This window comes from Pollicipes pollicipes, unplaced genomic scaffold (genome assembly GCF_011947565.3).
Source record: "Pollicipes pollicipes isolate AB1234 unplaced genomic scaffold, Ppol_2.1 Scaffold_6138;HRSCAF=7277_pilon_pilon_pilon, whole genome shotgun sequence".
In the NCBI taxonomy this organism is placed as follows: domain Eukaryota; kingdom Metazoa; phylum Arthropoda; class Thecostraca; order Pollicipedomorpha; family Pollicipedidae; genus Pollicipes; species Pollicipes pollicipes.
This window is the reverse complement of record NW_023596818.1, coordinates 19209130-19231005: the sequence shown is the minus strand read 5'-3', so window position 1 is coordinate 19231005 and position 21876 is coordinate 19209130. Positions and strand designations below refer to the sequence as shown.

General features: G+C 48.5%; 1 protein-coding gene across 1 annotated transcript in view; it reads right to left on the bottom strand.

Moving 5' to 3' along the window:
* Nucleotides 1-21876, bottom strand: part of LOC119105419 (otoferlin) — a 283009-nt gene that overhangs the window by 135829 nt on the left and 125304 nt on the right. Inside the window, exons 7-9 of the mRNA XM_037228883.1 lie at nt 12920-13106; nt 9715-9777; nt 6342-6426 (exon numbers count right to left, since the gene is read on the bottom strand). Coding sequence (XP_037084778.1) covers nt 6342-6426; nt 9715-9777; nt 12920-13106 — 335 coding nt within the window. The remainder of the gene's footprint in view (nt 1-6341; nt 6427-9714; nt 9778-12919; nt 13107-21876) is intronic.

Below are 21876 nucleotides of genomic sequence, written 5' to 3'. Positions count from 1 at the left end.
CTGAAGCGGGAGAAATCTCCCACCGCCACCACAGTGACAGGAGTGGGCGTCTTTCTCCGAGAGATACAGGGAGTGGACCGTGTGGTCTGCACGGCGTGGGGATGGGGAGGTGGGTGCCGATAGATTCGCAAGCTGGGGACGGAATCGGAGCCGCCTCTGGACGCGCCTCTGTGACCGATCGCCGGAGGAGGGTGCCGACCGGCTGCCGCATGAGGTCATGTCGCTGATATTCTGCTCAGACGTAGCAAATTAATGTTGATATCTGACAGTAAATGCATTCTAAGTAGTTTCTCCACACTCATTTTCTTATATTTATCACTCTGAAGGGCAGTGCTGTCGTTTTTGAGCTTTGAAATGTCGAATCATCGAAGATGAAGCTAGCTCGAACTTTGTTTCTTATTACCAAATTTGATAGTTAAGGGTCAAATTATTTAGAGCTTAATTGCAAATTTCACAGCTTCGAATATTTTTCTAAAGCCCTTGTTACCAGTGAAGAGCTATTTTGGTTCGTGAAGAAATCGGACTGGTCAATAAAGCAATCGTCTTCATTCCTTGGACTCGGCCTAGCCAATCGAAGGCCATATATAGTGATATCCCCTAGTGTCTATCTGATAGAGTACTTCAACATATATTAAACACAGTATTCCGCGTTGTCGTAGCAGCTTAGTTCTTGCATTGGCAGGAGGGATCTATAAAGCGACCAGGTTTGACTTAGACCACATCCACCATTGCTCATACACACATATCTGAAGCAGTTTCACGGGAAATTTCCAATGTCGTTGTCTGTGCAACTCTAGCTTGCTTGGTTTTTAGATCTCAGGTGGCTTCCGAGCTTCTTCCCCGAAAGGCGAAAGTGGAAAAATCCCGTATGTTGAAGATCTAGACAGTTGCGTTATCACCGATTGCAAGCCAGTCATCGAGCTTAAAAGTTCAGGCCAATAAGCATGTTTGGTTTAGTAAACTACCATGACCTGACCAGTGACTTGTGGGACAAAGCTGCCGGCTGGCGCTCTGGGACGAAACAGCGACACAGAGACGTAGATGCCGACTCTAGTAAAAGCGAGAATGAGGGCCCAGACAACATGGTGCATTGTAAGCACCTTCAGTGTTTCGAAACCAGAAACTCGCAGGGTGCAGCCCTCACGCTGGTATTTACAACTGATGGAATGCAATAAACCATAAATGGCTCCATTGCATTCAAATGGTACTGAGATGTCACAAAGTATCCAGAAGCCTGATGGACGATGTTTCGTTGCCCAGAGTGTGAAATGTGTATTTGGCAAGCAGTCTGACAGCTGATTCCCTCAGCTAACTGAATTTTCCTCGACTTTCTGACAAGCGTACAGAAAGCAGGTGGGAACAGAGCTGTTAAAACAACAGTACACATCGGGGAAGCATCACAATTGAAGACAGCGCGTATCGCCTTCTCAGTTCGTCTCCCAAGTGATGGAAGACTGAGTCGGTACTGCCCACCTGGCCACAAACTGCACACCGTGCAGCCGGTGCAGGCTTCAATAAGCCGGCGTAACGAAAACCGTGTTCCCAAAACGGACCAATATTTTGGACGGAGAATTTCATTTTCTCCAAGATCGTCTAACGAAATTTTGCTTCTCCTGTCTAACGCAGGGCTCTCATTTTGACACGGTCCTAAATTCAGAGTAAAGCTTGCTGAGCCGCAGACTACGTAGAGATTATTTCCCTGAAATTGCTCATCATTAACGACAACGATGTCTGCAAAACGCTTGTCACAAATGTCAAAAGCCCACCTCAATCAGTGCTGTCATTTTTAATGATATTAGTGCCGAATACCACCGACCATTCTACTACATGATTTTCCCTGGGCTTGTCCTGCCAAACGTCCACCACCATGTTAAGTCGCCCGCAGTCTCCCATTCATTCAGAATTAATCGATGCGTTGTAAACTGGACAGAGTACCCCGGACTCCGGGGAAGCTAAACACTCGGAATCTTCTGTGTTCGTCGCATTTGTTTGTGTCTCTCTGTTTGCAGTGCACTGTAGCCTAAGATGCCTGAAAGCCACTATCTTCTATGCATCAGCACTTTGTCAGGATCACTTAACGCAAAACGGTCATATGGGCAAATGGGCACCGCCTGGTCAAGTGTATTCCAAAATAATGCACAAAACTGAGAAACCAACTGAGTAGGGCTGCCAGCAAAGTAAGTAGCATCGGGGAGAAAAGAGGCCCGCTACCCCGCCATTAAAGCCCTTTAAAAATAGCTGTGATGCATTTTCCACTTCAGTTATACTGTTATGCTCTGACGCGCGCCGTTAACATTACTCATTGTTTATGGCAATGTGACTGATATGTTTGGGCAGCGTTGCAAACGACCCAACAGAGCTCACACTGTACCATTTCAGGTCCACAGAACACGATCGGAAATATGTTGAGCACCTTCTCCATTCGACGTTGTGGGCTTAGCCTGACTGTAGTTCGCACATTAGTGGGCAGCGCTGCATATTTCAGCCACGAAGGCGAATCCAAACGCCAATAACTGAACAGGACACCACAAGGGCGCATTCTTCTGGGAAAACAGAAGAGGCCCAGGTTCCGAGGCCGTCTGAAGTAATGAACCTAACGCTGTCGCCACTTCGCTCATAAGGGCCACTCCCGGAGATGGCATGGGTGGCATGATATGGCACTGCTCAAGATCTCGTCCAACACGCCCCACTTTTACTCTGTAGCGCAAAGACGGCGTCTCATGTCATCAACCAAGTGGTAAAGTGCGAGCAGGCGTCGGAGTGTCGGAAGCGCTCGCCTTCATTGGATATCCATTTTTAAGACAATGAATGAATTGTGTTTTGTGCCATGTAAGATCTGAGTAGCTACATATGCCGCTACTTTGCATCCAGGAGCAAGGGCAGGGGCGAACCTCGTGCCCATCTTCGCATCGTATATTTTCCAAGACGTGGCCTCAGGCACTAAAATATGCGGCGACTTCTCCGGCTCTGCGGAATTTACCACACGGAGTCCAGCGTCAGCTGAGTGTGGCGCATGATATATATCGGTGAGTCACACCAACTGTGATTGGACACGCTTTGGCTCTACGGTGTGCACCCTCGCCAGACAGGCATTAGTTTCACTGAGAACCCCAAAGTCTCATCAACTCAGCTGCCTTCCGTCGTGCCCAGTTTTTTCTCCAGCGCCATGCTTCAGCTACGATGTGTGCCTCTATGCCACCGCGCTTTAGCCGCGCTGCTGATTCTTATCTACTATTGCTTCTGATCCTTTCACTGTCTCTGTTTCTCGACTCAATTGTCTGTAATGGTCTCGGTATTAGGCTGCCTTTATCTTGTTATGCGTATATCTCTATTCAATTCGGTCTCCGTGTCAGTCTCGGTCTCGGTCTCGGTCTCGGTCTCGGTCTCGGTCTCGGTCTCGGTCTCGGTCTCGGTCTCGGTCTCGGTCTCGGTCTCGGTCTCGGTCTCGGTCTTGGTCTCTGTTTTGCTCTCTGCCTCTATCTTTCCACATCTGCCCCTGCTTTTCTTTGCCTCTCTTTTCTATATGATATACAATAAAATATAATACGACTGAACAAGTAACGACTGAATCGCTTGCATACATGCAGCTCCTACTTATATGCGTCATGCAAAGCACCGCCAAAGCCCCCATTCATTGACGTCAATGGCACCGATGAGAGGGTTCTACATAATTGTCTACGTCGCATCATACCTTCGGTGCGTGGTTTCCTCTCAGCACAATTTATGACGGCTACTGACAAGGCTGGTTGACAGTGCTGTCGCTGTGTAATCTCATGTGGATGCTTTGGCATTACCGGGTGACTGACAAACGTATGTCGGTTTCGAAAAGGGGACAAAGGACTGGAGCTTGATTTGCCCATTTGCATAAAAGCCTGTTATGACCAAGTCGCACAAGTTACGAAACTGATGCATGGTTGACACGGATCCTTCATTAAAAACACTGAAATCCGGTTGCTTCTCGTTGCTAGTTTAAACGCCATCACGGTCAGTGTAGAAACTCTTTGCGAGGAGACTCCTTTCTAGCCTTGCATTCCTCGTCGGCGTCTTTCCTTATCGCATCTCGCGAGATGGATAGATTGATGTGATATGTTGGTAAGATGGATGGGTGTGATGGATACTTTATGGATGCTACACCCTCAACCATTAATTCAAAAATTCCTAATTTGGTCGTAATGTTACACCGAGCTAGACTGAGGCCTTGCTGAAAAAAACGCCAGAAGTTGTCATTGCTGCCCTAACTAGTAATTTCATCATTCATACCGGTCTGCTTCAATTTCAGTCGTGGTGCTCGTAATGGTCCCGGTGAGAGCTACCGTGTGGGCAATCAAAGAGAGCATTCCTCGCTTCGTAAAAGGTCAAGATGAATAAACTACCGGTCTAGCCGTAAAGAACAGGCCGCAGTGCGACGTCATGCAGCCAAAAGCAGAACAAACACCATGGCGAGACGAAGGCTCCGCCTTTCGTGTCCTCCACCTGCCAAGATCCCGCTCTCTAGTGCTGGCCCGCTGTCCCAGAGCTCCATCATGCTGCGTCATCCAACCGCCCTTCTCAGCCGACACTCAGAGGGGCCGCTCGTCAAACCTAACCGCCCTTCTCAGCCGACACTCAGAGGGGCCGCTTGTCAAGCTTTACCGTGCTCCTCAGCCAACACTCAGAGGGTCCGTTTGTCAAGCTTAACCGCCCTTCTCAGCCGATACTCAGGGGGTCCGCTCGTCAAGCTTAACCGTGCTCCTCAGCCGACACTCAGAGGGTCCGCTCGTCAAGCTTAACCGTGCTCCTCAGCCGACACTCGGAGGGTCCGCTTGTCAAGCTTAACCGTGCTCCTCAGCCAACACTCAGAGGGGCCGCTTGTCAAGCTTAACCGTGCTCCCCAGCCGACACTCAGAGGGTCCGCTTGTCAAGCTTGACCGTGCTCCTCAGCCGACACTCATAGGGGCCGCTCGTCAAACCTTACCGCGCTGCTCAGCCAGCATTCAGAGCGGCCGCTCGTCAAACCCTGGCGAGCTCTTCGGTCAACACTCAGGGGAGCCGCTCGTCAAACATCACCCGGCTGGTGCCATCGGAGCGGACTCCACTCCTTCACGGAAATCCCAGCGAATGTAATTTGTCCACCCATGCCTACAGTGCGTGTTTGCTAATTGCTGGCTTATGCGTTTCGAGTTTACTTAACTTCAGCGCCTCATAAATGTTGCAGCAATGCTTCGTTCGGTTTGCTAAAAGGCCAAGCTACAGAGCCGAGTAGCCGAGTTTCTATACAATTGTAAAAAAATCCCATTTAAGATTTGACGCTTGGTGATAGCGATGATGGTTTCCTTCGTTTACCGATAATATGCATTTAACGGTCGACAGCTTATCAGAAGAGGCTGATGAAAAATAGTGCAGGTAATTGTGTGATAAAGTGGTGTGCTTAACAGGGATATGACGAGTGAATCGTACCGTTTCGAACCCTGACAATGAGGCCTTTCAGACCCTTCAACCGAATATTCCCATTCCATGTCTCTTTGTGACATGATTTGGATTCGAAATACGCATGAAAAACCAAAATGCGAGATGTTTTCAGATCCAAAGTATGCAAGTATAATGATGGTTGCCACCATAGTTCTAAATTTTGGGCACAAATAAACCAGCCTTACACGCCCTTAAAGTGCCTTAAACCTTAGTGGACGCGCCCTTAAAATCCGGTAACAACAGTAGTTCTTAACTGCACGCATTTCCCACATGATTGCAGAGTCTGCGTTTAGTAAAGCATACGAATGACGACATGGCAGGCACATAGCATGGGTGACGTCCTACATGCCAATGAAATACATTTAGTGTATTGACCACTGAAAACGGTGCTGGCAAGAACAGTTCACAAAAACAGCAAGAGAAATGTCAGTAAGCTAGTTCGTAAAGATGTGCATCGGGTCACTATGGAACAGCATCATAACATGGAGACAAAGTGAAGGCCTTGTCACGCGCAGGTGCGTGGCGCCACCTGGTAACGCTGGGGTGAACTGTCTCACCTGTTTGTGCCCAGACAGTGGCGATGGGGTGAGCTGTCTCACCTGTTTGAGCCCAGACAGTGGCGATGGGGTGAACTGTCTTACCTGTTTGGGCCCAGACAGTGGCGCTGGGGTGAGCTGTCTCACCTGTTTGAGCCCAGACAGTGGCGATGGGGTGAGCTGTCTCACCTGTTTGGGCCCAGACAGTGGCGATGGGGTGAGCTGTCTCACCTGTTTGGCCCCAGACAGTGGCGATGGGGTGAGCTGTCTCACCTGTTTGAGCCCAGACAGTGGCGATGGGGTGAACTGTCTCACCTGTTTGAGCCCAGACAGTGGCGATGGGGTGAACTGTCTCACCTGTTTGAGCCCAGACAGTGGCGATGTCCAGCTTGAAACTGCCCAATACTTTATTGGCACGCAGAATATTTCGCGATTGCAGCACCTGAAAAATGCAAGCATTTCAACACGGCACCATCCAGGGCGGAATTCAAGGAAGAAGTGAGTGGCTGTGCTCCCCCGCCCCCCCTCTCTCCTTGGGGGACACCCATGAGATTGTGGGACCGCGAAAGTAGCCCACAAAGTCGTTTGTAAGTCGCACCAATCCCTTCGGAACCCCATAATATGTATGCTCAGGCAACACCAAAGTCCAGGGGCATCACAAAGGACTGACAACTTCCGTTTTTGAGATGAATCAAGTCCCCGGGCACCGCAACGTACGTGCCTCTCTTTTGACAAATTTTTGGACGGGTTCATTCAGCCAAGGGGCACCAAACCCTCCTTTTGGGGCGCTATAACATTTATTTCAACAGGCACCATTTTCGGAGCACCACAAATCTATGTCTGTCCCTTACAAATATCTTGGAACAGCTCCTTAGACGAATGGACACTAAACCTTCCCTTTTGACCGCATGATCTCTATCTCAAGGGGTACCTAAATCCAAGGGCACCTGTAAAGAAAGAAATCATAATTCAGGTCCCTCCCCCCTCCTGGTTGGGGGATACCTCTCCAGCATATCGAGCAAACGCGCCGGATTTTCTAGTTGTCTGTGGGACATCTATTGCGCGTGTTTCTTGACACCAAAGACGTGTCCCTATCGTTTCTAGCTTCCGAGCAGCGACGGTTTCTGAGGAACATTGCACGGCGATCTACGGCCTGTGCAGGCGGCCGTAGCAGGCGCCCGGCGGCGCCCGACGATTTCACGGGCCACTCGCGGCTGGTTCCCATGTGGACCGTAACGGAACACTCCATCATAAACATATTCCCAAAGCATATCAAACTATACACCTGTGGTTAAGGGACTAGGATTATGCCTGTTTAGGTTTGGTGTCGGTACAAGGTATGGCCTCGTAGATGTGAGCATGTAAAGGCGATTTTCGGAAAACTTTTTCTTTAACCTGACACCATGGAAATCATTATTCAACATGCGAATTGCAGCGTGCAAGTCATTAATAATCTTGAGACCTCCAGACAAAGTCTCAAGACCGTTGAGACCAATCCACTGCTGGTTTCTGCCTAGCTCTATCTTAGTTTGAAAGCGGAAGGGGGTCATCTAGTCCATTCCCTCTCCTCTATCTTGCACTGTCCCTCGTCATATCTCGCCCACTGCTCTGCGTTGTCTTCGGTCCCGCTCAGTCCTCTGTCCTGCCCTGTCCAATGTCACGCCCTGTGCTATGTGCTGTTGTGTGCTGTCCTGTCTTGCACTGTGTTGCCATCTGTCCCGCCGTGGGGTGAGGCAGAGGACAGTGAGCTGTGCTCTATTCCGCGATCTCTTTATTTCCAGACTTGCCCTGACCTTTATCCTCATTTTGTTCCCAGTCCTCTTTCCAGTTCCATGTCCAAATCCCGTGCTGTTCTTTGAGCAGTTCTTTGGTATGTCTCCTTTGCTGATTATTGGGGTTTTTGGATGCGCCGATTGCTGGGGTCCTGTTGCGTCTTGGTCCGTCCCCGATCCTATCCCTTGCCTTGCCTTACGTAATGTCTTCTTCCCTGTCTTCGGTCCCGCACCTGTCATGTCTTCTGTTCTGGCCTCATTCCTTAGTCTTCGATACGGTACAACATGATATAACTCTTTATGACCTGTATCTGGTCATGTTGCGTGTTAGGTCGGGAAATGCTGTCTTGCTATGCTGTTGTGAGACAGTTTTGACTGGCAATGCTTGCGTTAAGAGTCAAGCCGTCAATCTTGCAAGTTTCAAGGTTTCGTAAGCGCTGAACTTTGTTTGTTGACACCATTTTTTTCAAAGTATGTTTCCTGAATGCAGATGACTGAGAATGAGAATGCATATGTGTATATATATATATATATATATATATATATATATATATATACGTATATATGCACGCGTGTAGATTACATGTAGATGGAAGCACACCTTTCTCCCCCCTCCCATTTTCAAAAACATGTTGAAAGAGGCTAAGCCCCGGCAGAACTCGCACAGTGTTAAACACATTGCAGCACATGGGTTGCTTCGCTCCTCCCATCACACCATGTAAAGGGTGTGATTTCTTTGACTTCTGCCCCAGCCTATTCCAGCCTATATATATATATATATATATATATATATATATATATATATATATATATATATTATGTCCATTCCTAAGCCGAGGGGTTCTTGGTATGGCAGGCGACATGAACTCGGGTAAAATCGCGCACTGCCACAACACAGCCGTAGATGGCAAAATACGTGGATACCCAGTCCGGCGTAGAAAAGATTTGGCAGCTGGGAGGGGACAATCCCACTGAACGATGATGCAATGGCAAGCTTGTGGTGGCGATGCGAACGGTTAGCAATTTTTTGCGTTACATCATAATGTCAATCTGTTTTGCATCGCTTATCCGTAAAGGCCGAGGAAGTATTGACCCTAAGTCGTAGCAATTTTTGCGGTACAAGTAATGTTGCACCGTGCAATATTGTAACACCATGACGCGGCCATCTCTGTGCTGACTTTGCCTGTCCACATGCTTTCAGGTGTAGACTACCTCTAGGATTTTGGCGAGATAGCCTGTGCCTGAAAGTTAGTAGAAGTCTCGACGGGGATAACTATTGAAGCTAGTTTTGTCGCATGGTACTAATGTCGCATACAGGTGTTGACCGCAGAGGAAATGTCGCGTAGAAGTAGAGATTGTTGAAGCATTCGCAGAAGCAACGTGGCGTTCAACTAATGCCGTCGCAGTTCCGTCTGCAGCACTGTCTGCAGTGGCACCTATGTCGTGACGCCACGCAATAGACTCTCTGAGTGACGATCAAGAGCCGTGACCTCCGGGCCGGGACAGCTTATTACGACCTCCGGTCAGTCCTTCGCGACGTTCGGGCTTCCCAATCGTGCCCTTGATCGTCAGTTCCGAGGAATTTAAAGAGCTCTGTGAGTTTACGGAGTGGGACCATGCCCTTGTGCCCCTCCCCTGCCTGCGCCCCTGGTCATCATTGGAACAATTACCAATCGACGGGCATCTCGTCCGGGATCTAAGGACGTCCAACCCCCAAGCGCTGCCTCTCATCGGCTGATGCCGTGCTTATGTAACACCGGCATTCTCTAGCAATCAGGCCAATCGCCCTCGACGCCGGCTCCCAAGAAAGCGCCCCCCCCCCCCCCCTGGCGAGCCGCCGGAACGGGGCGCGGACGCCCGTTACGGAGGGTCCACGAATTGCACACGCCGCGGCCGGGGTCACGCCGCGTGTCAGTGCGCGTCACGCAGCTCTGTCGCGGCGAGCGCTGTGCACTCACGGTGAGGGTGATGATCTTGTCAAACAGCATCGTGGGTGCCATGTGGAAGTCGAAGACGAAATACTGAAAGAGACAGCATGGATGTAAAACTTCGCTAAGGCCGAGGTTGCATATGACGTATTTGCACATGTACATATCACTTACACGCGATCCGCAGTTGGTTAACAATATTTTGGAGACCTGCATGACATGCAGGCATCGTGTGTAGGTCTGCAGAATCGCCACGCAAAGCAATACAACTAACCCTTGTCCGATCTGAGTTGTGATAAAGCTATTCCCGACCGAGTGCAACACGTACAGCATGATGCTCAAAAAAAGCAACAATACGGATCATGAACACCTCATATGATTTATATCAGTATGAACAATATACACATCCACGTGAACACTCAAAGTAACATTTGCTCGAGACTGGGGCGGAGGTCAAAGTTATATCGGAGGACAAAACTGTTCCAGAGTTGTCATAATACCACAGGCAATTGCTAGTGCTTGCACCATCCGATCAGTTGACACTATTCACCATGTGCGTTGTAGCGGAAGGATGCCGAACTCGTGATCCAGTGGCACTGAACACGAATCCCAGAATGGGCGCACTGATCAGCCGGACTGGTTGGGAAATGTCATTTGGACACTGTGAAAAGGCCACTGGTGTCGGGGGAGGGGGGGAGGGGCACCTTGCTGTGCCACATCACGGCGCTTAAAAGCCCCCTTAAATCCTGTTTGGTAAAGGACCGGAGTCAGGACTTCTGAGAAATTAGAACGGCACAACGTGGCGTTGGGTTCAGGGCACATTTGCACGGCTTTTCTCTGAGCTGAAACTGGCCATGAAGGTCATTTAAGGTCATTTCCGTAAAATGAATTTTAAAAACCTGACAAAAACTGTATTCGGAGCGGCAGCCACGGCGTTGCCAAGGTGACTAGCATTGCAACAAAATCATGGATTAAATTTTTAAGATCCGGTCTCATCCAACACAATTTTAATGCGATACTTTTTTTCTCGAATCTCAAATACCATCCAGTTCAACAGACCTGCAGCCAGAAAGTTCCGTTCGGAGGACATCGGATAGATGTTGGATATCAGGGACTCTTTTCCCAAGTGGGCCCCCTTCGCTAAGTGGGCAGCCCTTTCCCCTGTTCAGTTTTGTGGATGGGACAGTCTTCTTTTACATGTTGTTTTCATATATCTCGTAGCATCCAATTCAAATCACTCAGCCACATGGAAACATATCAGTGATTTCAGTTTTGACCTCAAAGCATCATGCAAGGTTCAGTGGCATTGATAAGAGAATACCAAAAACAATAGGCACTAAAAGGGCACTGCTGACGTCTAATGCTTGTTTTTTGGCAGCACGTGGCGCTTTTCGAGGACAAAACACCGCTTAGAATGGTATCATGTGTCCAAAGTTTCATATGTGGTGTCGGCAAGCTTCTAAAAACACTCAGCGGCTTCTTCAAACATAATTGGCCACTAAGATCTTTATCACGTGATATTGTGCTAGAATCAGCATTGCTGAGGCACCCTAGTGCCAAAAAAACGCAAACCAGCGGAAACGTTTTTGTCACATAAAATACTATTGCAAGAGATATAAACTCCGCCACCAAGTTTACGGAAATCACACTTCAACGTTTGACATGAGCCTCCAAGAGTTTTAATCTGTTGCGAGTGCAATGTCAATCCTGAATCCCTCCTATTTCGTTCATTCTTTTCCTTCCGCCACCTTCCCTTCCTTTGGACAATATATTGTTGGCCATCTGGTATTGTCTGGGAGGGAGGTGTGTCTCTGAGGCGACATGTTTCTCTGATGCCCTCACGCCGTTAATGGTACCCCTGATTGGTCATACCGGCGGTCCTGCGACATGATGCATGTCTTTAAAACACGTGACTTGGAGAGTAGGGGCTCGCTTGATGAACATCCTCGGGGAAGAGGCACTCGCTCTTCTAACTTCCACGATATTATACCGAGCATTACATGCACGTCCCAGGGAGCCTCTTAAGTAACCTTTCCTCATCCGGGTAGAGTATGCTCGGTTACGGTGACAGCCTTACGGTGAATTAAGTTTCGTCTGCAAGGAGATCCGGGTGCATGCGGAGCTTCCCGGACTCAGCTGATGCAGAGGGGTGTCGCGAAACCGTGTACCCTGCACACGTGGCTGGCCTGGGAGTCAGATGCCATACACCATCTGAAAATTGTAGCGGGACGGGACCCCCCAGAAAAACTATCCTTTTCAGAAGCGTTCTAAGTTAGCAGTTTGTCCATGCCTGTTCGTGTTCATGAAGGTAGCTGGTGGCAGCAGTGAGATCGACGTTGAGAGCTTTGAAGCTCTCGCTACTTTGTCAACACCATGTTTTGTAATTCTCTTCGATCGTTTGCCTGGGGGTTTGGCATCTATGGAATTACACCCAGATATTTGTCACTTGAATAATGTGTCAAATATTACGGCGAAATTCGTAAATGACGACTTGACTGGATTTCAATGAGCAAAATGAAGCCTTTAAATGGCTCTTAAATGTAAAGCGCTGTTCCAAAATCTTGTGGTAAAGCGGCTCTAAGAGTACATCGTAATATTATGGGGCACACGTGACTGGGACACGTCTTCCGGCACTACGCAAATGATGGCATAGTGTCCGGGACTGCTGTGCTGCTGCTGCTGCACCAGCACATATGCACATATGCTGACCGGAACAGATGTTCGCTGGGAAGATGCGGCATCAACCCCTTTGCCCTCGCAAATAATGTTGACAAGTAGACGAAGACGACCTGTAGACGAGGCTTATTCTTGTACGTTCGCAACTCGTCTAAGGCCTTTCGTCGACCTTGGACGCATCGTCAGATGAGTGTCGTGAAAACATCATGAGTTTCAGGGAGAAGAATTTCGCACGGATACTAAGCGGAATGGTTTATTACCACAGCTGACACTAGCACTTGCACTTAGCCATATTTCATGGAATTATAAGGACTGCTTTCATTCGTCAATGACGTCTCTGGAATGGACGCGCGGATCTTGTTCTCACCAGACAATATGGCCGGCGCCGTCGGTGACACTATGCATAAACGCATGGCCTTCGTGAGTTTGCATATCCCTCTGAAAGTAAACGGTCGTATTGACCCCAAAAGCAGGCATAAATCTTGGGCAACTCATGTGCCTGTCGTCGTGTGCAACATCAGGCGCTGCGCCCTCTGCGAGCACCACCACGGGGTCCTACCTCATTGTAGTACGGACAGTTGGTGCTCTCCTTCACGGACGTGTACTTCTTCTGCTCGCCGACCTGGACGCAGACCACGGGGTCCATGTTGAGACCGGCCAGCTGTCGGGCCTCGATGACCGTGACGCATACCTGATAGTCTTGCGCCCGCAGCGTGGCCGGCGGTCGCATGATGGTGTCGCGTCGCCTGAGGGCAAACCAGGTCGGGTCATGTGTATACCGCAGTGGGGTAGGGGGATCGCATGATGGTGTGAGACCGTATGTATGGCCGTCGTCACAGTTAACCTAAGTAAGGTTAGGTGTCTGTCTAGCAGGACGAGACGTAGTCGCGTCAAGAGCGTACGTGCAACTGCGTCGTAAGTGTCATTCGTCCAGGAGCACAGCCCAATTTGTTCCACCAAAAAACATCGTGTGAATGGCAGGTGCGAGACGACTCTCGAACGGTGTCTTACAACATCGTGCGTTTTCAGTTTACTTTTCTATGTGGCTATCTCGGCTTTTTAGTTGTCAACTTTCAATCACATTCATTACGTGTAAATTATAAAAGGGGATGCGTTCCTTCCCCCTTAAAATGTTCTTGGGTCATGTATAGACATGTGTAGACATCATGGGAGTAGGAGCCAGAAGAGAAGAGTGGGGCAAGGAGAGAGAAGTAGGAGCCAGGAGAGAGAAGTGGGGCAAGGAGAGAGGAGTGGGGCAAGGCTCCTGACATTTCAAGGTGACTGAGGGCAGTTAGTTTAACTCCCCCAGCGTTTTCAGTCTTGACTTGCGTTTAGTTCATGTTTGTGTCACATAAAACAGCATACCGATGGATCCAGTCAGACATCCAGCTTCCCCAAACCGCACCGGACACAACTGCTCTGTGTTGTAAATGGCAACATCTGATGCTACCATCTGCAGCGGGTGAACGAATGAAGATTTTTTGGCGAACTGGAGGTTCTGTCTGTTGGTGCGAGCACATTTATTTATTCACACATATATATACATATATATATATATATATATATATATATATATATATATATATATATATATATATATATATATATATAATAGTTATATATAGTATATATATTATGCTTATTATATCCTTCTTCCTCTCTCTCTCTCTCTCCTCTCCTCTCTCTCCTCTCTCTCTCTCTCTTCTCTCTCTCTTCTCTCTCTTCCTCTCTCTTCTCTCTCTCTCTCTCTCTCTCTCCTTCTCTCTCTCTCTCTCTCTCTCTTTGCGTGGATATACATACATATATGTATATATATATATATATATATACATTTATGTATACATTAGGCTGAAACATATTTCTGTGAACAGGCAGAATCACTCACAACTGCTGAAAGACAAATTACATAAATTAGGAAACCTCCATAGGGGTTCTCAACTAAAAAAAAAAAACTAACACAATCCAGAATAGCAGATCCAACAGCCACAACCGCAATGATTCCGTTACAGATGTGCAAATGTAAAATCTTTGATAACAGAAAAAACAACAGCAACAGCCTGCAACTCGCTCCGTCTCTGCAAAGCTGGGCTCAACCCATAAAAGCGTCGTGCATCACCATCTTGTCCTGGCTCTGGCAGGTCAAAGTCGGGTCATGGCCATCCTGCGGCAGGTCAAAGTCGGACCATGGCTAAGAGTGAAAGCAGTTCCTAAGCAGCCTTTCAATCTGATTCGGCGACGGGTTGTGACACGAAGTCATACAGCTTTGAGATTGTTTATCAGACAGGTAACAATTGTCATTAAGGTTGCGACTCCCTCCATTGGTCTTTTGTCAGGAATGCAGGTCAGAACAAGGTCCAAACCAAACCGCTCTTGTCTGGAAAAATTACCTAGTGGGGTACTTTTGACACTCATTAGAATGTGTGGGTCTCACGGGCGTCGAAACATGGGCTTTTTCCACCTAAAAGAAAGATGGACTTAAGAAAGGTCAAGGGCGTTCACTAAACCAAAACGAGCTAGATCAGCCGCTTGCTTTTCAGTAATTTGTCGTCTAGGTAGCTGTCGACGTCAATCGTAAACTGAAATAGCAACATAAATGCGAAGGTTTTTAACATTTCTAATTTTCAAAATAGGTCAGTGGCCTGGCACGAATCCAAGTGATCTTTTGTTTAGAAAAGCTGTCTAGGTTAAGACTTGTGTAAGAGAGGGCACTTCGGGGACATCAAAAAGGAATGAATACTTGTTTGACCTTAATGACTCAAATTCATGACCTAGCGACCTTTCATGACACGCAACCCAATTAAGAGCGTAATATCAACTGGACCCAAACTAGATCCAATTTAGCACATCACATCGTCAGTCAGCGCCCATAGCAATGCAGTCTACAACTGATGTTCCCGCAACTAAATTATAGGCTATGGCTTCGGGTATCTTACAACCTACAAACAGTTCATGCAACAGCTCTTTTGATTCAGCCAGTTCACGTAGCTGTGTGCCAAAACGATGCGAATTGCAGCAGCATACAGTGTCCCCAGCTCAGCGTCACCGAATAACGTCAGGTGAGCATTATATAACCGCCCTTTAACGACTGGAAGCCGTGAAGCACATCCCAGTAGTCGCCCTCACAGCAGGAAAGTCGGGATAAACGTATATTTCACGACGTAAGCAGCTTCAACGCAGGTGCAGCTGGATGAAATCGCAGTGTTGACGGTCCTGTCATGCCTCAGACTGTTCCAAACATCATCTATAAACTACCGAAGCATGATGAGGCGTAGACTAAAACGCACGTCAGCCCAATTCGCATGCGTCACTTCTGCTTCATTTTGTCATGCGGTGTTAAATGGTCACTTAAATAAAAACAAAACTGGAGGAAAACAGACAGAATGCTGGCACTGGTTATCTGTTGGAGGCGACCGCACGGGGATCTGGATCTTAGCTGTCCATGTAAATAGTGCATTTGGCCGGGCGGCGGACGTGTCGTGGGGAGGCCGCTTGGCTGGCGCGCTGTGGGGGACGTCTTCTCTGTCGTCGGCCGGATCTCGCGCGCTGGCTGTTCTCGTTAAAATGTGGAGAGGAAAAAGCTTCAAGCGCGTGGGAGCTTCCAATGAAAAGAGCACAACTGCACTGTTCGCAGTTCCCGAGTGCAGTACAGTTTGTCTCAAGAAAGTATACAATGCGCCTTCAAGCTCACTTTTTGCTCATTATATCTTACTCGTTATTTCAATTTGCCGACTTTTTGTCAGATGCTTCTCCTCAACATGAGCTGTGTCACCGGCCGATTTTGATTCCAGCCAGCAAGATTACCGAAGCGCAGTAGTGGCACAGATCTAATTCAACGTCGGATTAAATGTGATCGAACGTGATTGAACGTACCCAGTTACCCTCCACCTATGTACATGGAAAACTTTTATAGTTTTTTCTGGGACGGTTTCGAACTCCCCAGACGCCAACAATAAGATGCAGCCTACAGCGGTGGCGCCCGACGAGCGGTGGCGAGCGGCAGCCTACAGCGGTGGCGCCTGACGAGCGGTGGCGAGAGGCAGCCTACAGCGGTGGCGCCCGACGAGCGGTGGCGAGAGGCAGCCTACAGCGGTGGCGCCCGACGAGCGGTGGCGAGAGGCAGCCTACAGCGGTGGCGCCCGACGAGCGGTGGCGAGAGGCAGCCTACGTCCTGATTCTCACTCCTCATTCTGAAAACGGAGGTTCGTATCCTTGTTTCAGGCTGGTTCCCTCATAAGCTCATCCCCTGGTTCATGGATACGTTTGGTTATGTTGAAACAACCACACCTTGGTTTCTGGTCCTCACTGAGCCTTTTACAAATAAAAATGAGGCTGAAAAACCTGACCTTCAACGGTCACTCCACAGACACCAGAGCATCATTCCTGGTTGGTCTCTGGTCATGGTTGGTCATGGTTGGTCATTCCAGGTCTCCACCAGATCCTTTGCGAGCACCAGCTCCTTGTTTGTATCCTGTTTCGAAAACTTTCAAGTGCAAAGACTCACATGCTTTTGTAATTTTGAAAGGTCATTGACCTCGTAGGTCTTGTGGTACGATGCAGTCTGGTAAACATGACACTGCTCATCGTGACGTGTCGCGTGTGGGACGTGCACATGTTTATCCCATTGGTTTACCATGGCAAATTGCCAAGAATCGCCGAATGGCGGACGAAAGCCGAGCTTCTATCTTGGTAACGACGGATCACAGTAAAACAGAAGGGCCGCATCTAGACTCGGCAAATAACAGGCAATTGTACTGGCGATATCGTGGGCCATTGCGTTCGGCGGTGCATCTTTCCTCGTGCAAAAACCACAGATTCGGCGATTCGCATGTTTTTATCGTATAGTTGACATCAAAGCTCTGCAGTCAGGCAGATAACGCTTTGAAACCAAACGCGTGATATCGGCGCATGTACAGTCTACACGCCACCCCTGCAGCTCAGTACTGTCCGACCAAAAGTGACGCCATCAATCGATCGGGAATCGACAGATGTCGCGTTTTGTCATCACTAATATCGAATGTAACATGCCTGCATCTCAATCAAGTGAGATGCGGATGTAAAAATGGCACCGCCATCAACCCCAATGTAAGGTGACCATTATTCAATCAAAGATTACCCGGTCTCGCAAGACTTTGGTCGCAATAGCCAAAAACGTGACCTGCTGCAGATTCTATCGGTGCAAAAGCCGCGCCCGTTTGCCGGCTCGCCACCGACTATGCATTCGCTATGCAGTCGCGCGCTCCTGCCGAAGGCCCCCCGCGCGGTTGTCATCATTATACAGATGTTACATCACCATACCATCACTGACTGTGCATTCGGCAGTGTGGCGTCGTAGGCGGTGTCAAGAGAAACAGTCGAATGAAGGAAGTCAAATGAAAAAGTGAAAGAAAATTCGAAGCAGAAAAAGTGCCAAGGACAAAAAGTCCAATGGAATAGCAGTCGGTAGGGATAAAATACAAACAGGGAAAAAGTGGAAGGACAAAAAGCCGACGAAATTAAAAACTGACGGGAAAAAAATGGAATCGGAAAGAAGTTGAAAGGGGAAAAATGAACATGTAAAAGGTCCACAGGGGGAAAGACTGGAACACGCCGCACCAGAGAGAATTAGAACACGATTGGGAACCATGAGCCAGGACCTGGTGTTTGTAATCGAACTGGCGGAGACCAAGAAATTGGTGGGTCTCGCGTTGGTGGATAGGCAGTGGCAACCCGGTGGAGGCGCTACAAGTACCGTGTTATGGGAAAGGGTCCCAAGTCCCCTCCAAAATGACTCTGTGCCTCTACCCCCTCCCCAATCCTGGACAACACCCACTCCTGGAACCATGAATTAGCTTCTGGTGTCTGTGAAAGGACCAGTGAAAATCTGGAGCTCATATTTTTAGTTGAATAAGAGCCAGTAGTGACCAGGACCGATGGAGCGGTGGTTGCAACACAGCTAATAGTGCCCAGGAGCCAGGGGATGAGTTTGTGAAAGAACCAGCAGGAAACGAGGACCCAAGATCTCGTTTTCAGAATGGGAAGTGGGAACTAGGAATCCACATTGGGAATAAGGCACGGGGCTGCTCAGCACCAGGACTAAATAAAAATGTGATTCGCGTCGGACGTAATCGTTGTACGCTGCCTTTCGCCACCGCTCCTCGGGCGCCACCACTGTAGGCTGCCTCTCGCCACCGCTCGTCGGACGCCACCGCTGTACGCTGCTTCTCGCCACCTCTCGTCGGACGCCACCGCTGTACGCTGCCTTTCGCCACCTCTCGTCGGGCGCCACCGCTGTGCGCTGCCTATCGCCACCGCTCGTCGGACGCCACCGCTGTGCTCCAAAGTAGCGCTTTGGTGATGCAGATGTAGGAGCTACAAGTGACGGGGATGGACGATACCAGGGCCTCGCATAACATGTTAACTGGGGGGGGGGGGGAATGCCCCCGCATTAACCGAAATTTCCCCCTCCTCCCCCCCCCCCCCCAGTGAACTCATTTTGCCCCTCCAGCGGGAGATCAAATAGAGATAAACAAAAACGGCAATGCATTGCCTGAGCAGGGAAATCAGCAATGGTGTAACAAGCTTGAAGCTCACAATTACGAACGACGACGTTATTATTTTTCTTTGTAGTTTTTCACGTCTCTTTCCTAATATGGTAACTTCTTGGCAGCTGGCGGTTTTTTTTACTAAGGCATTTAACGACACAGCATACACAAATTCGTTGCTTGGCAAAGGCGGCAAACCCGCGGTTGGTAAAAGCAAGGCCCTAATGCGTTAATTCGATTGCCTGTTGTGGATCCGTTGTCGATTGGTGTAATCGTTCAGACCACTGGGTTATGCAATAGACATACGGCGGTTCTTTGTGAAAAAGGTAGCTATTTGATGTTCTTTCATCCGCAGTGCGATGTACATTGTGCAGTTGTTTCTTTTGGGTCCACGGGGTCACAAGACAGGGTAAGAAAGAAGGAAAGGCCTGCCGCATTCTATAGGTCTGAATGGCGTGGCTCACTATAATTAGTGGAATTCGTGGGATGCCAGAAGCAGGAGATATGAGCCAAATGGAATTTTGTATGCAATTCGCAAAATATCGAAATAATCAGAGATCCATAGGTGTGGAAAAGTGTCAAGGGAAAAGTAAGGAGTGTATTAGCCTTGGCGGGAAGGGGAGACGGAGAGGCGAAGTTGTTTATTGCGAACTGTAAGTAAAGACACGTGTATCGCTCATTACTTTGCCCGAATTTCATTTGGTGTGACCGATAAAAACGTACCATTTCCTTGAAAACGACATTCAGCCAGCTATGGAACACTTGTGCTAATATATTTGCTTTCACTCATTACCTTGTCAGAGCTTATTGATCCTGTTCCCTTGTTGAGCCTCCTTAGTCTTTACTGCTAGAAAGAGCTGGCTCCAGGCCCCAGGGGAATGTTCATCGTTCAGCACGGCCACGGCAAGGCAGGGGGCTGGGAATCGATCAATGGCCCCAAAACAACTCCCCATTCTCATTACCCCCCCCCCCCCCTCCCCCCAGTAGTTGGCATGATGGGACCAGGTGCGAGGGATCCTAGAAGATACAAGTCCGACCAAAGTCTTAGTGGGTACTGACATTCCAGAAAAGGCTGTCTTCCATGGCAGAAGTTACACGAATCTCAGGATCTTTTCAACGCAACACCGGTGGTAGCAGCCTATGTAATGATCGATGAACCGGCATTGGACTTGTTTAGACTTACAACGCCAGCACTTTGACGTGACCAGAAAAGGCACGATTCGAATGGGGATGGGTTGGGGGTATGTGGAGGGTCCTCCTCTTCCCTGCTTTTTTCACGGTGGAGCATTGCGGAGTAGTTGTACGCGGAAAGACAATGTAAAAGGAGGTACCCCTCCCCCCCCTCTTTCCCCCACAACACACACGCTCAATTGGTTGCACATACATTTTTTCCAATGCATGGCGGTCTGCACTGGGTGTTTTGGGATTAGGTGCTGGTAAATACCATATCAAGTGAAACATGCCGAGTCCGGTTAACATTATATGTGGATTTTAGGATGGCGCCGGCGTCGGGTCGGTATCACTTTTCGAACGTTTGCAATACCTCTCAGCACGGTTTACTTTAACTGCTGTATCTATGTTTCCAGCCTCCATCCGAGCCCATTCCCGTTCCCGATTCCCCCACGACTGCTGCTGATGATGGCGAAGGGGACGTTGACGAAGGACAACCTGCTGCAAAAAGAATGGCTATGCTCGGTTAGTTAGGACAACATTTTGTTTCCATTGTTTTACGTTTCTACTCATCAAAGTATTTTAGACCAAAACAGCTGGGCACTTGTTGCAAACCTTCTTTTCCTGATATGTGATCACCACCCATTATCTGTTCTTGTGTAAATGTTACGTTCCCCATCAATTATCAGGTGAACAGCAACAAAGCGCCACTGAGATTTGATTCCGGTGATCATTAACAAACACGTCCCTGCCGGGCCTCAGATGGCCCTTCGCCCGGCCGGAGAAAGGGCGGATTTCCGCCCCCTCCCCCATGATATCGCCCCCCGTCGATGGCATGGAAAAATGCACCGGCGGAAAGGTACTGACGACATAAGGGGAAAGCACGAGTACTTTTTACCCAGGTCAATGTTGAGGTCACAACAGGTCACGAATAGATAAAGATGCGTGAGTGTGATTGAATGAGCATATGTCATATTCTGACCGGGAGAAACTGAGGTTAAGCGGTAAATATTGAATCTTGAGGCCATGAGGGTTAAAATGAAACAATTTCCAACTCTTCACGTGGGTCAGATAAATTATATGATTATTCCAAAGTGGCCCACATGGACAATGATAACACCTTTTCTTTCTTTTTGCTCGTGACCAAACTTTTATGGCTGAATTATATTCATGACTATGTGATGTAACAAAGCACGGAGGTAAGGAGGTAACAAAGTACCGAGTGCCATTTTTGGTGACGCAAGGGTCAAGCTTACGGTCAAGTGGAGTAGAATTTTCAAACGCTCAGAATCGAAGAATTCAGTGTTTTAACAGGGACATTGTGACAGAATGTTTTTCAGGTAAGAGCACGTCCAGTGATGACTGTAAGAGGTCAAGAGATGCATTTTACTTGTGTCGCACTTCGACGACCTCCGGTCCCCAGTGCTTCTTTTGCTGCCCACGGCGTGCATGAGGAAAGTTCTTATGTTCATCTAGCATATGATTTACTACCCTAGTTTGCTCTTTAATACTGTTTTTACGTACCATAACGGCCCATTTACGACCAAATCATATTTCGCGCACACCTGAGGTCAAAACAGGTCATTGACCTACGAAGACATCTGGTGACCTTTATTTGGTCTCTAATGTCATTAAAGGCTATTTGGACTGTGAATTCAACTCCAGCGTCCATTTTTACCTAGCAGTCTAACAAACTGCTGATTATGGACGAACAGGCTGTGTTTTACAACATGTACCCATATCGTTGGGCCGTAGCCTTACCTAAGGTCACGGTGTTCTTACGACATGATGGTGGTAAACGTTGCGGCCATGCTGTTGATGCTAT